This window comes from Littorina saxatilis, linkage group LG2 (genome assembly GCF_037325665.1).
Source record: "Littorina saxatilis isolate snail1 linkage group LG2, US_GU_Lsax_2.0, whole genome shotgun sequence".
NCBI lineage: Eukaryota > Metazoa > Mollusca > Gastropoda > Littorinimorpha > Littorinidae > Littorina > Littorina saxatilis.
The window spans coordinates 32,002,061-32,016,855 of NC_090246.1; the positions used below are offsets into that span (position 1 = coordinate 32,002,061).

The window sequence follows — 14,795 nt, forward strand, 5'->3', positions numbered from 1 at the left end:
TGATTGCATGTGTGTATGCTCGTTCAATCGTCAAAACAACAACAAAGTCAGTACCTGAAAGGAATTCAATCGATACATAAATGTTATTTGCGTTTTTGACCAGAATATGACATTTTACACAGATCTCGACAGTCATTGTTCTCCGAGACCGCAATCTGTGTAAAATGTCATATTTTGGTCAAAAACGCAAATAACGTATAATGGCCACGCCTTTTCTTTAACTCACAAGAACATGCCAAAAAAGCCCCACAAGGTATGACCTTCGGGTGAGCACAACATTTAGTAGTAAATAAATCCAAAATTGGTTTGATAGATCCAGGATTGGTTTCTGGTATCATTAAATGGGCACTATTTTAAAGTAATGGTTGTGCGGTTGGTTGGATAAAAGTTATAATGCAAAAATGCAAGGAATGAGATGTTTTCCATATACACATGGAGATTTGACTGTTACATCTGTATGCTAATAGCCAACAGGAAAAACAAACAGCATAAAAGTAAAATATGTTGACAACCCTCAGTGACTCATTTGCATGCGTGTTTTTCTGTTCTCCTCGGGGTTTTTTTTCACACACAAGAACATTCCACTTGCTTCACATGCTATTTGGGTGTTTTTTTAGGAGGTAGGGGAGGGAGGAGGATTAAAAAGGTAACATTTTCAAATTCCTCTTTGCTTTAAATAGCTGACTCTTAACCTTGTTTTTATTCATTGTTGAAAATATGTAGAATGTCTGCCGATGCATTTAAGCTAACGTGCTAAAATTTGATTTCAAGAAACCGGACAGTGTATGAGATTCTGCTATTAAGATATGTCCAATGGAATTAAACCGACTCACACTGCTCTTCGCGAATAGGGAGGTCAGTGGGCTCAGACATGAGGGATTGGAGAGCAGACAGGGAGACGGAGAGCAGCACAATGTTCTGTTCTTGCCAGTCTTCTCCTATTAGTGCTCATGCAGTGGCAGTGGTGAGGGCGTGAAGTTATGCTCTGTATATACAGGCATGGGAATTAAAAATTGTAAGAAAGGCTGAACATTTGTAAGTAATAACAAAGTCGACGGCGCGAAGCACCTAGCCTTACTAGGGGGGCCCGGGGGCATGCCCCCCCCGAATTTTTTTTCTCTACAAAGAACCCAAATGGTGCAATTTGGTGTCATCTTAGCTCCAAGTTTGCCATTTAATTCTGTTTTTAGAACCATTTTTGCCTCCCCCATTTTTTTTTCGGCGGAAACTTCTGCTTTTTTGGCGGAACAAAACTTGCAGGCAGTCTGAAGACAGAGAAAAGCATTATTAGTGCAAAGTCATCAGCTGGCCGCGTGGAGAGGAAGAAAGTTGTTCCATCAGGATGACGGATGAAAGCACCACTGCCTTCATTCCTAACGGCATGATCTGCAGGTCCGTCTGTGTAGGCCTGCATTCAGGTGCTGCTGGGATAGCGATCCTGGAGTATCTCCTGAGTGAAAGCTTTCTGGAGTGCTGGAGCTTGCTGCCAGTCCTGGTACGTCTGTTATGATTCCTGGAAGGGTCTTCCTTTGTGCCCAGACCAATGGGCGAGAAAACACCGGTAATGACCACAACTGACTTCCAGTGCCCCAACTGTTCCAGACTCTGCGCCTCCAGACTAGGCTAGCAAAGCTACTTCCGAGTGTACAGATATGTTGCAGAACGAAAAAGTCTTCTTCGGACCCCGAGGACAACCCCCATGCGTGCGTACGTACTCTGAGGTACGAGTTAAATCATTTCTATGCGTACGTGCGTACGCACTCTAGTAGAGGAAGTGGACGCAGAACAAGCTGGACACAGAATGGTGCCACCAGGACATTTCAGTTTTAATGTCTTATTTTTTATTATATATATATAGACAAGGGGTATGGAAGAAGGAATAGATGAAAATGAATGTGGGAGTAAAAGAACATGTAGTTATAATGTTGTTAAGGTGGGCGCCAAACATATTTTTCCTACAGTTGTTCTGACACCACAACCTTCCCCCCCCCCCCCCCCCCCCCCCGATTTTGTTATCCCCCCTTCCGTAACAATTCTTATCTCTAACTCTAACACAACTAATGTTTGTTTGGCGTCCATGATAGAAAATAAAATAGATCAGTTCATCAACTCTCAACATGACTTTGCACTAAAAATGCTTTTCTCTGTCTTCAGACTGCCTGCAAGACGTACATCACATTGATTAAGGTTTGGCAAGCACTGCAGTTATTACTCTTGAACTACCAAACTACACACACACACGCACTGACAAACACACACACACACACACACGATGTTCACTGATAAGTACACAACACAAAACGAGCTTCAAACAATTTATTCTCAGCATTACAGTATAAAAATATATTTCTTTTCTACAAGCATACACCATTTTCAAAAAAAAAACAATGGAGACAATAAAAAAAAGGTGCTTGAAGATTATCACACAAGTGGGTAAATGCAGAAATAGTAATTACACATGGTAGAGAAATAAAGGGATCTATCAAAAAGGTGCCAACCACAAGTTCTGCACAATTCCAAACTTCGTCCATTTTAAGTTTGACAGGTACTATAACACCAAAATCAGAGAAAGGAACTCTTCAACCATCATAAACAGACATTGTGGAGCCGAATCATCTCTGTTATGCACAATTTTTGCAATGGAGTTATGTACAATATTTGTAACAGAGACATTTGAAATTGCAAAGCAAAACATCTGATGACCTTGTGGGGATGACCTTGTGGGGTGATTCCGTAATTTCACTAATATCTTTCTGGACAATGCCAAATATTTACAACAAATGCACACAATAAACTATACATATTTTCTACAAGATTCATCACATCCCTTACAACAGTTTTGAGCACCAGGCTAATTGAAATGATTACCTTTCAAGAATGTAAAATATGAAATAACAATGAAGGTCAAAGCTGATCTATTTGAAATATGACAGAACACATGGCAAAAACAACCAGAAATACCTGTTTTAAATGTTTCCAGTTTTCACATGTTATGTTTTCCAATTGACATGTAAGTATAAAAAGCTTTGCATATCATGAGTACAGTGTGTGTGTGTGTGTGTGTGTGTGTGTGTGTGTGTGTGTGTGTGTGTGTGTGTGTGTGTGTGTGTGTGTGTGTGTGTGTGTGTGTGTGTGTGTGTGTGTGTGTGTCTCTCTCTCTCTCTGTCTCTGTGTGTGTGTCTATGTGTGCAATTGTATATCTATGCACATGCACAGCAAGTAAGCAATCATGAATGTGGGCTGAGCATGTTTGTTCACAACTATCATCTGTTAGAACGTTGATACAGTATTAAATACAACAAAGCATATGAGCGAGAACATATCGTGCATTTAATTGACGTCAAAATAGTAATAAAAAAAAAACTTTAAGAAAATAGTTTAGTTTAACTTACTGGCAAAACCCTCATTCACCACTGACAATAATAAAAGGTTGTCATTTAGGAAGGAATAACAACGTCACAACCCTTTTGAGCTCGTAAACTTGTTTAAAAAATGTTTCAGAACAAGCTTCTCTTTATCACATGTACAATTGTTCATACTGTACTCCAAAGAAAGACAAAGAGATTGTATTGTATGTAGAGATTTATATAGCGCTTGACGTTCTCTAAGCGCTTTACATATTAATTTCTGCCGTGTGAGATGGAAGTTTTTACACAATATATCACGCATTCACATCGGCCAGCAAACCTCAAGCCTATTAGGGCGAGCATTCACCTTTCACGGCCTTTATTCCAAGTCACACGGGTATGTAACTTGTATGTATTTGGTGGACATTTTTATCCATGCCTATACAATTTTGCCAGGAAAGACCCTTTTGTCAATCGTGGGATCTTTAACAAGCACACTCCAATGTAGTGTACACGATGAACCTTTTCCTAATAACTAACAACTACACAATGCTTTTGAGTTCTTATCTGTTACCTTTAAATATTCACTGAAAAATGATTTTTTCTTTTACCTGCAAAAGGTACCCCAAAATAAACTTCTTGAACAAAATACTTACACTACTCTGGCAAAAGTCATTTGTAGTTGTTGCTGCCCTACATGCCACCCAGCATAACGGGCAGTAAGTAAGTTAGTAACTCTGGCAAAAAGTGTAAAATAAATAAATAAATGGACAAGTAAATGCAAAAGCAGTTTTGATGTCAAATCAAAAAAGTTTTGATGTTAAATTAAAACAAGTTTTGATATCAATAAGAAAAAGTGTTGAGGTCAATAATAAACAAAAGTTTTGATGTCAAACAAAAACTGTAGGGACTCGTGAGTTCCGGCTTGGACTCAATGGCTGCCCTGAGAATTACATGACGTCAGCTTCGATGCGGTACTCCTCAGTATCTGGAGCTGGGGGAGGAGGACTTGAGGAGTCGGAGCGAGGGGGGGAAGTGTGGATGAAAGGAGGAGAATCGGGAGGGGGGGAAGTGTGGATGAAAGGAGGAGAATCGGGAGGGGAGTCAGGTGGGGAGTCGCCGAACTCCACTTCGATCACATCATCTGGATCTTCTGATGTAACTGTGCGAAGAAACAACAAAACAATGATACAGTGGAGCCCCCTTTTGAGACCTCATAACATTTTAGAAAATAATGTCTTAAAAAGGAGGGAGTCTTAAAATGGGGGTAAATTTACAGATGTTATGAATACAAAATGTGAAAAATCAAGGTCTTAAAAAGGAGGAAGTCTTAAATTGTGTGTGTGTGTGTGTGTGTGTGGGGGGGGGGGGCTTAAAAGGGGGGGTTCCACTGTACATTCAATGAACTATCAGAGCCAAAATTGAACTAGGCCCAAACAAAAGCTCATCATCACTTCCTCCAGAAAATAACAGACACAAATTGTGTTCCCCTTTCTTCTCCCTGGAACTTGCATGTCCTGCCAGTCTAACAAACCCATCTTTTTCTCACATTTGTTTTCTTCTCAAAAAACTTATCCTTACTGCTTTAGCATCTTGCCCCTCTGCATATTTCAAACAGTTATGCTGGTGAAGACTGAAACAGTGGATGTGCGAGTCATGCATTCATGCTTTCAAAAACAACAAGAAGAGCAAACGCTCGATCGAGTCACTTTCGCAGTTCTGAATATTATATGAGGCATCAGATGGACAGGAAGAAATTGCTATTCACAACACAATGAGTCACGTTCACATAAAATTTGAGCCCGGTCACTTTTATAGTTTCCGAGAAAAGCCCAACGTTAAGTTGTGTGTTGCCGAACAGAAAAGGCTAGTTATCTCCCTTGTTTTTCTGATAACGTTCGTAAAAGGCTACAGATGTAAATACTTTGATGTAAAGAATAATCCTACAAAGTTTCAATCACATCCGATGAACTTTGTCAAAGATATAAAATGTCTAATTTTTCCTTTGACGCTGACCTGTGACCTTGAAAAAGGTCAAAGGTCAACGAAACCATCGTTAAAGTGTAGAGGTCATTGGAGGTCACGACTAAACAAAATATGAGCCCGATCGCTTTGATAGTTTCCGAGAAAAGTCCAACGTTAAGGTGGTGTCTACGGACGGCCGGCCGGCCGGCTGGCCGGCCGGCCGGACAGACTAACACTGACCGATTACATAGAGTCACTTTTTCTCAAGTGACTCAAAAAGCACTCTTTTGCTTTTACTCCAATTCTGCCACTTCCACACAGAAAACACTTTAACCTTTAGCACTCCAGATTCCAGCCAGCATTACTTCCCCTGTAGCCACATTATTTTGCTTACCTAGCGTAAGAATAACACCAACTAACTTTCAACACTTACAACTTCTTTGAAAATGCACCAATAAGCATGAAACGTTCTGGTTGTGATGGGGTTATATTTAACATTAAAATATTTTTGTTTGCATGCATCATTTATTTTCTTAGCATAAATACAAATACAAAATGAAAAGGGGTTGTGTTGGCTAGTCCGTGGAATTTTGTGAAACTAACCAGTCTATGTCTGGTGAAACTCCTTTGATCAGGTAATCATGTTGACCATCCAACTTCCTGATCCTGGTATCTAAATAAATATATTTGTGGACCATGGGACGATTTTTTTAATAGTTCGGTTCGCAACAACAAGCAGAGAAAAGCTTTGATCTCCATTAGATCCACAGGTCGCCATTTCCGAACACGCAAACTTATTACGTCTTGTCACTGGCTTGCTTTGCGCTGAATTTGAGTCAGTTTCTACGCAGTGTCTCTTCGACAAGCAAGTCAAGCATTTGCTACGCAGTCAGATTATCGGTAATGTTTGCTGGTCCTGTCATTTCACTAAACTGGACCAGCCACTGTTTGTATCCATCTGCACTTTCGTAAATTCCGTTTCGTAACTGTCACTGTCACTGGACGAACTGTCATTTTTTTCACCGCTATACACAGTTCATTGCGAAGATCTTCCTCAGTAATTCGTTCCAATTCAGCATACGATTTGTTGTCAAGAAACAACTCAAAAGAAAGTTTAAAACTCATCATTCTCCATCTTGCTTGTTGAAGCGCTAAAGTACTTTATCGATGCAAAAAGAAAAGCAGAAAACTTCGACGAAACCGACTCAAATGCAGCGCAGCAGACACGACGAGATAACGGAAGGAAGTGAGCCTCGCTTTGCCGTTAAAAATACCATTATTCTCGTATGCAAATACGAACGAGAAGTTGGTCATACGAACAAGCCTTGTGCTGGCGACGCAAATCTCCGCTGGCTGGCAAAGGGGGGGAAATGGCTGGGCGACGAAAATCGCCGCTGGTGTGCTAAAGGTTAAGCGTAAGTGGTCCAAATTTACAGAAGCTGAGCTCCTCCGAAAAAAAGAACAATATGTTAATAAACCTATACAGCCTTGTCTGAGGTTCACAGTCCCAATGAGTGAATCTCAAACAGATGATACTCACTTTCAGTATGTGATGTCACTTTCACAGGGTTAATTTAGGACTATGACAACAATTATATACATGTACATACCAGGCAGCTCGTCGTCTGGAAGCACTTCAGTCTCGATCACAGGCTCAGGGTCAAAGAAATCATCAGGTGGGGGTGCCATCTGTTGCTGTAATGTCAGAAACAAATCCGTGTCAAAGGTAAACAGTGAGGTTTATATCATATGATGACTTAGAAGGTTGAAAAGAGAGGACAGCAAAAGTAGGACAGTGAGAGGGGGGAGGGGGGTTGTTGTGTGTTTCGTGTCTGTGTTTCAATGTGCGTGCATGCGTGTGTGTGTGTGTATGTGCATATGTACCTGCTTGAGTGCGTGTGCGCATGCAGTTTGGATGTTTACAATTTCTGTCTTTCCACACTTTCAGGCTTGCAACCATTCCGGCATCAGGACCAATATCATCTTCAATCTCACTAGATCTACTACACCTATGCACATAACGATCATTCGGTTTAGCAAGAATGCGTTTCAACAAAATATTCGAACAGTAAAATTTGCTGATGACTCAACTGGATGCAAAATCACCAACATTATAACCTAGATATGCTGGCTGTATCACCTCAGCTTTTTGCCCTTTTCCTTATCACTCGGAACTATTCAAAGTAGCTTAATCAGTCATGATGTCTTGTCTTGCATTCTATTTCTACAAAAACGAGCAATTTTACCTTCCTTCTTCTCATCGAGAGCTACTCACAAAAGTTTCGTCAGACATGATGGGCTCGGTAATGATGACAGGCTCAGGCTCTTCAGGCTCATCGAAATCTATAGGCTCAGCAGGCACTTCAGGGATGGGCTCAGCAATGTACACATCCAGACCTCCATCATCAACAGCTGGGACCATGACAGGTACGATCGGGGGAGACACTGGTATGGGCTCTTGTGGCCTGTAGGGTTTCTGGACCACTGCATACTCGTCACCGCCAGTGAAGCCTTTGTTGTCGTAGACTGGGTTCACACTGGTCACCACTTCCGGCGGCTGCAAAATCCAATTACGCTGAACACATCTGGTTAGGATTGTGTTGCTACAGTACTTCACTGTCACAATATTATTGTGCTTACAAAAGTGAAAGCATAATATGCAACATGAAAGATGAAGTAATTAACTTTTTTTTTAAATCTGCAGTAATCTAGCAAAAATTCTTTTTGTATCCACAATCCACCAATAAAGCTGAATTGCATATTGTATTGTATTAAGCTTGTGTTTCCTTTTTATTCTCATCTTCATCTACTTTCCCTTTTCTCCCCTTTTAACAGTCATGTTGGCCTGAGAGAAGGAGTATAATCTTATGATATTCTTTTGTTTTATGATACAACAATCCAGTTTCAAGTACATGTACCTTTTATGCAGAGATAAAGGTGCGACAGGGAAAGTCACACTACTAAGAAACACCCACAAGAAGGACTGTTGTTACCAAGCAATAAGGGTTAGAACACTGTTGGGTGTGCTAGCTATCTTCAAATACTGTTTTATTGGAAAAGTGTTTGAGACTATAGTGTTGCTTATATGATAAAGTTTTCAAAATATCAATTATAATTTAAAATACTGCACATAAAACTTAGAAAAACACTAACAGAACACACGTTAAGTTTGCATTATGAATATTTGACTGCCCTTGAAGTCTACACAGTCATGTGACACACTCAAATCAACAAATGTTAAAAATGTGACGCACAATCATGTTTTTCACTATCCATATTCATCAGAACCACATGAGCTACTCCATGCAGATAAGTTCACGTTGAACACTAATATTAGTAAATGACCTTTCTTTCTTTCTTTCTTTATTTGGTGTTTAACGTCGTTTTCAACCGTTCAAGGTTATATCGCGACGGGGAAAGGGGGGGGGATGGGATAGAGCCACTTGTTAATTGTTTCTTGTTCACAAAAGCACCAATCAAAAAATTGCTCCAGGGGCTTGCAACGTAGTACAATATATGACCTTACTGGGAGAATGCAAGTTTCCAGTACAAAGGATTTCTTACAAGTAAATGACCTAACAACCAAGCACCAGGAGCTCCATTAGGATACAAACTGTGGGTGTTCATGAACCATTCCATGTAGAATCCCTCAACAATGCTTTTCTGGGTAACTGACCAACACCACTTAAGCAGAGCACATGACCATAGGAATTGTGCATTTAAATGCAGCAAATGTTGAACCTATGGTCAAAATGTTGCAATCTGACCCAAATCCGAGCACTTTATTAGTAGCTTCTCATTATAGTATTTCTCAGATATTTGTGTAAAGCGGGAGCCTGAACACATAATTTTAGCTCAAATTCTTCACAAAATCGATTTAGTGCTTGCAGTTAGGACACTCTTTTGCAATAAACAACTCTTGAACCAACCCACAAAGGACACGTCAACAACAATGCTTGCACACAAGTTCACAGTGTTAAACAAGCACGGCCATGACATACGCGCAGAAAAAAAAGAATGTGTGAACATGATTTCCACTCCTGCGTGCTTTGCTTGGTTAAAACGACGACAATGCTGGCACACAAGTTTACTGTTAAACAAGACCCCCACGACGAAGACGTAATGAAACAAACATAATGTGTGAACACCATTTCCACTCCATCCGCCTTGCTTGGTTAAAACACAAACAAAAATTCTTTTGTGATTCTTACAACTGTGTACAAAGACCCAGGAGCACCCTTGCCAGTTCCTCCCAAAAAGGCTGCAAAATGCAAACATATAGAGGTAACTACATTTCAATTTTGAACTAAAACGACATAAACAAAACAAAAATGTCAAATCTTATTTACCTGTTGTCTCACAACTTCCACATGTGTATGCTCCTCTGTGGATTTTTAGAAACAAACATTAAAGCATGAAGTGTGAAAACAAACCGCACATTTACACAACTATCAAAGTTAAGTGAATTTCTTAATCTTCTTCTTGTAAATCAAACAGGTAAGACCACTGAAAATGCATGGAACACAACAACAAAAAATGTCAAAGCAATGTCACACACAAATTTGAAGAGAAAAAAATAGAATTGCAAAATGCCCGAACACAATATTGTTGGCCTGAAATAATATGCAAAATGCGTGTTGCTTACCACACACACACACACACACACACACACACACACACACACACACACACACACACACACACACACACACACACACGTTTCTAATATTTTTCTAACTCTTTTTCTTTGTACTGGGTTAAATCTGTCAAACAATCAACACACTAACCTGCTCTCAGTTTCTTTATCTTCTTCTTCTTCCTGAAAAAAATATTAACACACACATCAAAAGGCTTTCTGCAAAGCAGAGCACTCGTAGCAAAAAGAACAGCACAACAGCCATTCACATGAAACCTACTGTATACCTGGTATCTATCAAAGCAAGGGCAAAACTGATCTATAAACAAAGTATTTCAAATCCATTGAACACACCCCACATGTTCTTGCTCTCAAACATTCACCAAATTTACCCTAGACCCCCCAAAAATTCACCTTTCTATCTTTTCCATTTTCTCTCTCTCCACTTGTACACCTGACATACACTCACTCTTGTTAATGTTACTCCTTGCCTCACAACCACAAGGAAAAAGACAAATATATTACACACACACACATACACGCACACACACATACATGCACACACACACACACACACACACCGATAACCAAGCTAATTAGTGCACAAACTCACGAGTTTCTGATGAGGCAGCAGGCGAGACAGAAGAGGAGGATGGCGAGGAAGATGAGGAGAATGGCGATGATGAAGATAGCCAGCACGGGGTCCTCTGTCAGCTCAAACTCATCGCTTTCTGTGTCCGTCTGAAAGGTAAGCATATAAATTGCACATGTAGGGTCTAGTTAAAGCTGCTGCACTGCTAAATATAGGTGTGTGAATGTGAGTGTGCATGCATTACAGAGTGTGTGCCCACATATGTGTGTGTGTGTGTGTTCACATGTCTGTGCCTTTGTGTGTGCTTTTCTCTTTTTTAATTTTAATTATGATAACTGAGAAGAACCTTTTTAAAATGGCTTTGAATCTCAACTCACCACAACATTTTGGACATACATCGTACGATAGTTGAAGGACGATTTCTCATCATTCATCTGTGCAAGTACAATTCTGCGAAGGTCGCCACCAGGGTGAATGAAATAATTGCCAGCTTCATTTTGCCCAACAGCTGACACAAACACGTCAGATCTGAAACAGAGCAGGAGGTAAACAACTGTTTTAAATTGAAAATTTTAATCTAAATTTTAATTTGATTATATACTTACCCAACTCACATAACGCAATTTACTTCAGTATAGTGCTAGGACGCTGAATAGCATCGCCTTGGTAACAAGGGGAGGTCACCCTAAAAAAGAGCTACCTTGACCCCTTAACAGGACAAAGTCACGCGTGACTTCCTGACCTTGCCGCCATCTTAGAATCATTCAATCGAAAGCGAACATAGAAAAATTTCCCTCTTTTTTAGGAAAAAACCCCCATAAAACCCCAAAAGCGGGGCAGGAGGGCGGGTATACACTATGTGAGTTGGGTAAGTATATAATCAAATTAAAATTTAGATTAAAATTTTCAATTAAATTACATATCTTATCCCAACTCACATAACGCAGAATGCTAATGAAGGAGGTGGGAAAACAAAATTCCACTTGTCCAGCAGAGACAATGGCTGGTAGGGAGCTACTGCCATCATGACGAGTGCTGGCCACATCTAGCAGGTAAAAGTTGATGAAGACGTCCTGCGATTTCCAATAGGCAGCGTCTAGGACCTCTGCCAGCCTGCCCGAGCGGAGGACTGCCAGAGAAGTAGCCCAGGCTCTGGCTTCATGAGTTCTTGACGACGTCATAGTAAGGACAGAATGCCCAATCCCAACTTGTCTGTGCCACCACGCATACGCTTGTTTAATAAGCGTAGAGACCCATCTTACCAAAGTGACCCGCGACACGTCCTTGCTCCTTTCAGTGTTAATTGAGATGAAGAGCAGTCTTTGGTCCCTAGACCTAAATAGGCGTGGTACGGGATAAGTAGCTGGTAAGAGTACGAACAGGACAATTGACCATATCAGGGTCACCAGACGCAAGAATCCTACTTAAAGGAGGAATGCGAATAACAGAGGAGGACAGACCAGGTTTTTGGTTTTTGGCAAGGAACTCCGGCCGAAATCTTAAAACAACAGAGCCATCGCTCTCAAAAGAAATATCCTTAGCCAGGCCTGAAAGAGCGTGCACCTCACTGCCTCTACGGGCAGAGGCTAACAAAACGAGGAACAAGGCTTTACGAGTCAAGTTAGCTAAGCTCGCTGAAGCTAAAGGTTCGAAATCCGAAGAGGCTAGAAACTTGAGTACCAAAAATAAGTCCCACGCGGGAAGAGGGGACTTAGCCTTCGCAAAACCAATCGCTGCCCCCTTAAGAACACTAGCAATTACACCGCCCAGGTTAATGCTATGCCCTAATTGCTTCAGAGTAGAAGAAATGGCTGAGCGCCTGACTCTCAAAGAAGAAGGAACCAAGCCCTGAGCAGCCAAACACGAGAGATGATTTGCTACATGCATAGAGCGAGGTGAGGTAGCAGTAACTCCATTCTCCGAGCACCACTTTGTCCAAGCTGACCAGTGTGACGCATAAACAGTGCTGGTCGATTCCCTGTGGGCCTTTTGGACAAAGCCTAAAGCAGCGTCTGAGGAGCCAGAACGGCCCAACGACCTAGAAAGAAGGGAGGGCCGTCTGCGAGGCGAAGGAGGTCGAGGAACCAATGTTGGCTGGGCCACCAAGGGGCCACCAACACCAATAATAATAATAATAACGATTACTTATATAGCGCGTAAACCTCGTGGTGACGAGCCCAGAGCGCTTTACACTTACACAATCATAATACAAACAAGGAAAGAGAACTAAATCCGAATAAATTCAAACATGGTCACACACACACACACACGCACGCGCACACACACAGTGCACACACACATGCGCGCGCGCGCGCGCACACACACACACACAATCTTTCTTTCGTCATTGTCAATGTTCAGGTAACCCGCAATGTCATTCCATGTACGCATACGTTATTCTAGTACAACACACACAGGCACATACACATCCTCATGAACGCCACACTTTAGTAGATAATACACGTGGCAGCGCCGATGACTCACCGATCATGGGATCTCCTTCAGAGGTCTAACTTAAACATGTGTGTTTTGAGGGCTGTTCTAAAGGCAGATGGTGACTGGGAATCCCTAATGCTCCGGGGGATTTTCTCCCAGACAAGAGGTCCCTGGTACTTGAAGGATCTCTCAAATCCATAGTTAGTTGATTTTCTGTTTCTTTTTGGTTTACTAAGTACATTGGTATCTGTTGCAGAGCGAAGAGAGGAGAGGTTTGAATATTTTGATAACATCTCAGAGAGATAAGCAGGTCCTGTACCATGAAAGAAAGAGAAACAAATGCATGCAATTTTGTATTGAATACGACTTCTTACAGGCAGCCAGTGAAGGGATCTCAAAACAGGTGTGATGTGGTGTCTTTTAGGGGTCTTTGTGATTAATCTAGCGGAGTTGTTCTGTACTTTCTGCAGTTTTTCAATGAGATAGTCAAATGAACCAGAAAGAAGGGCATTTCCGTAATCTAGCCTTGAAAGAACGAGAGAGCAAATGAGGGTTTTTGTAGCATCGGAAGAAAGGCAGTGGCGAATGGAGCTAATTTTTCTCAGTTCATAGTAGGCATTTCTACAGACAGTGGAGACTTGTTGTTTGAAACAGAGAGTTTCGTCGAAGATGACACCGAGGTTTCGTACTTGAGAAGCCAACTGAATATCAGTTCCAGCTATAGAGATTTGGGCAGGAAGGGATGGTTCTTTTTTAAGAGAAGGGGGTACAACTAGCATGATCTCGGTCTTGTCGTCATTAAGTTTCAATTTATTTTCGGTCATCCACAATTTCAAGTCAGAGATGCAGTTCTTAGTTGTCTCGATTGTGTTGGGGAGGTCAGTAATAGGGCCAGATTTTTGTAACTGAGTGTCATCAGCAAAGCTTTCATAGGAAACAGAGTGGCGAGAGATGACATTAGATATTGGTTTCGTGTACATGATGAATAGCACCGGGCCAAGTACAGATCCTTGGGGGACACCGAAAGTCAACGGGGATGGAGCAGATTGGAAGCCGTCAATGGAGACTATCTGAGAGCGGTCTGTGAGGTAGGACTTAAACCAAGCTAAGGCAGTGTGGCAAATACCAAAAGAATTGTGAAGTCTTGTCAGGAGAACGGAGTGGTCAATAGTGTCAAATGCTGCCGAGAGATCTAATAGAGAAAGGACAGACACATGCTTTTGATCGAGAGCTAAGAGAAGGTCATTTGCAACTTTGATGAGAGCGGTTTCTGTTGAGTGGCCAGCCCTATACGCGGACTGATGGGGGTCGAGGAGCTTGTTCTGGGTGAGGTGCCCAATGATCTGAGAGAGAACTATCTTTTCAAGTAATTTCGAGAAAAAAGGAAGATTTGAGACGGGTCTGAAGTTTTTTAGGCAGTTAGGGTCTAGGGAAGGTTTTTTAAGCAGAGGGCGGACTACCGCCAATTTGTATACAGATGGGAAGATCCCGGAAAGAAGGCTGTTCCAGCTCCGCCTTCCTGAGAACGTTTCCCAAGAAATGAAACGGGGGGAAAGCATAGGCTATCAGACGCGACCAGTCTACTTCGAGGGCGTTTGTTTCCCACGCCTCTGGGTCTGGAAAGGGGGAGACAAAGACCTGAAGCCTGCGGGAGAATCTTGTCGCAAACAGATCGACTGTAGGCTTGCCGAAATGCCACCACAGACGTTGTAGGACCTGATGAGTCAAAGTCTACCCCGTGTGCATCGTATGCGACGGGCGACTGAGGTAGTCCGCAAGAACGTTAAGTTTGCCTGGGATGTACTTCGCTGACGACAGA

At 41.7% G+C, this 14,795-nt stretch overlaps 1 protein-coding gene across 1 annotated transcript in view; it reads right to left on the reverse strand.

Moving 5' to 3' along the window:
* Window positions 1-2,302: 2,302 nt before the first annotated feature.
* LOC138958775 (cadherin-87A-like) overlaps window positions 2,303-14,795 on the reverse strand; it is a 91,106-nt gene continuing 78,613 nt past the window's right edge. The window contains exons 37-43 of the mRNA XM_070330058.1: window positions 10,918-11,068; window positions 10,562-10,689; window positions 10,100-10,131; window positions 9,662-9,696; window positions 7,588-7,869; window positions 6,923-7,007; window positions 2,303-4,509 (exon numbers count right to left, since the gene is read on the reverse strand). Coding sequence (XP_070186159.1) covers window positions 4,298-4,509; window positions 6,923-7,007; window positions 7,588-7,869; window positions 9,662-9,696; window positions 10,100-10,131; window positions 10,562-10,689; window positions 10,918-11,068 — 925 coding nt within the window. The 3' untranslated portion in view covers window positions 2,303-4,297. The remainder of the gene's footprint in view (window positions 4,510-6,922; window positions 7,008-7,587; window positions 7,870-9,661; window positions 9,697-10,099; window positions 10,132-10,561; window positions 10,690-10,917; window positions 11,069-14,795) is intronic.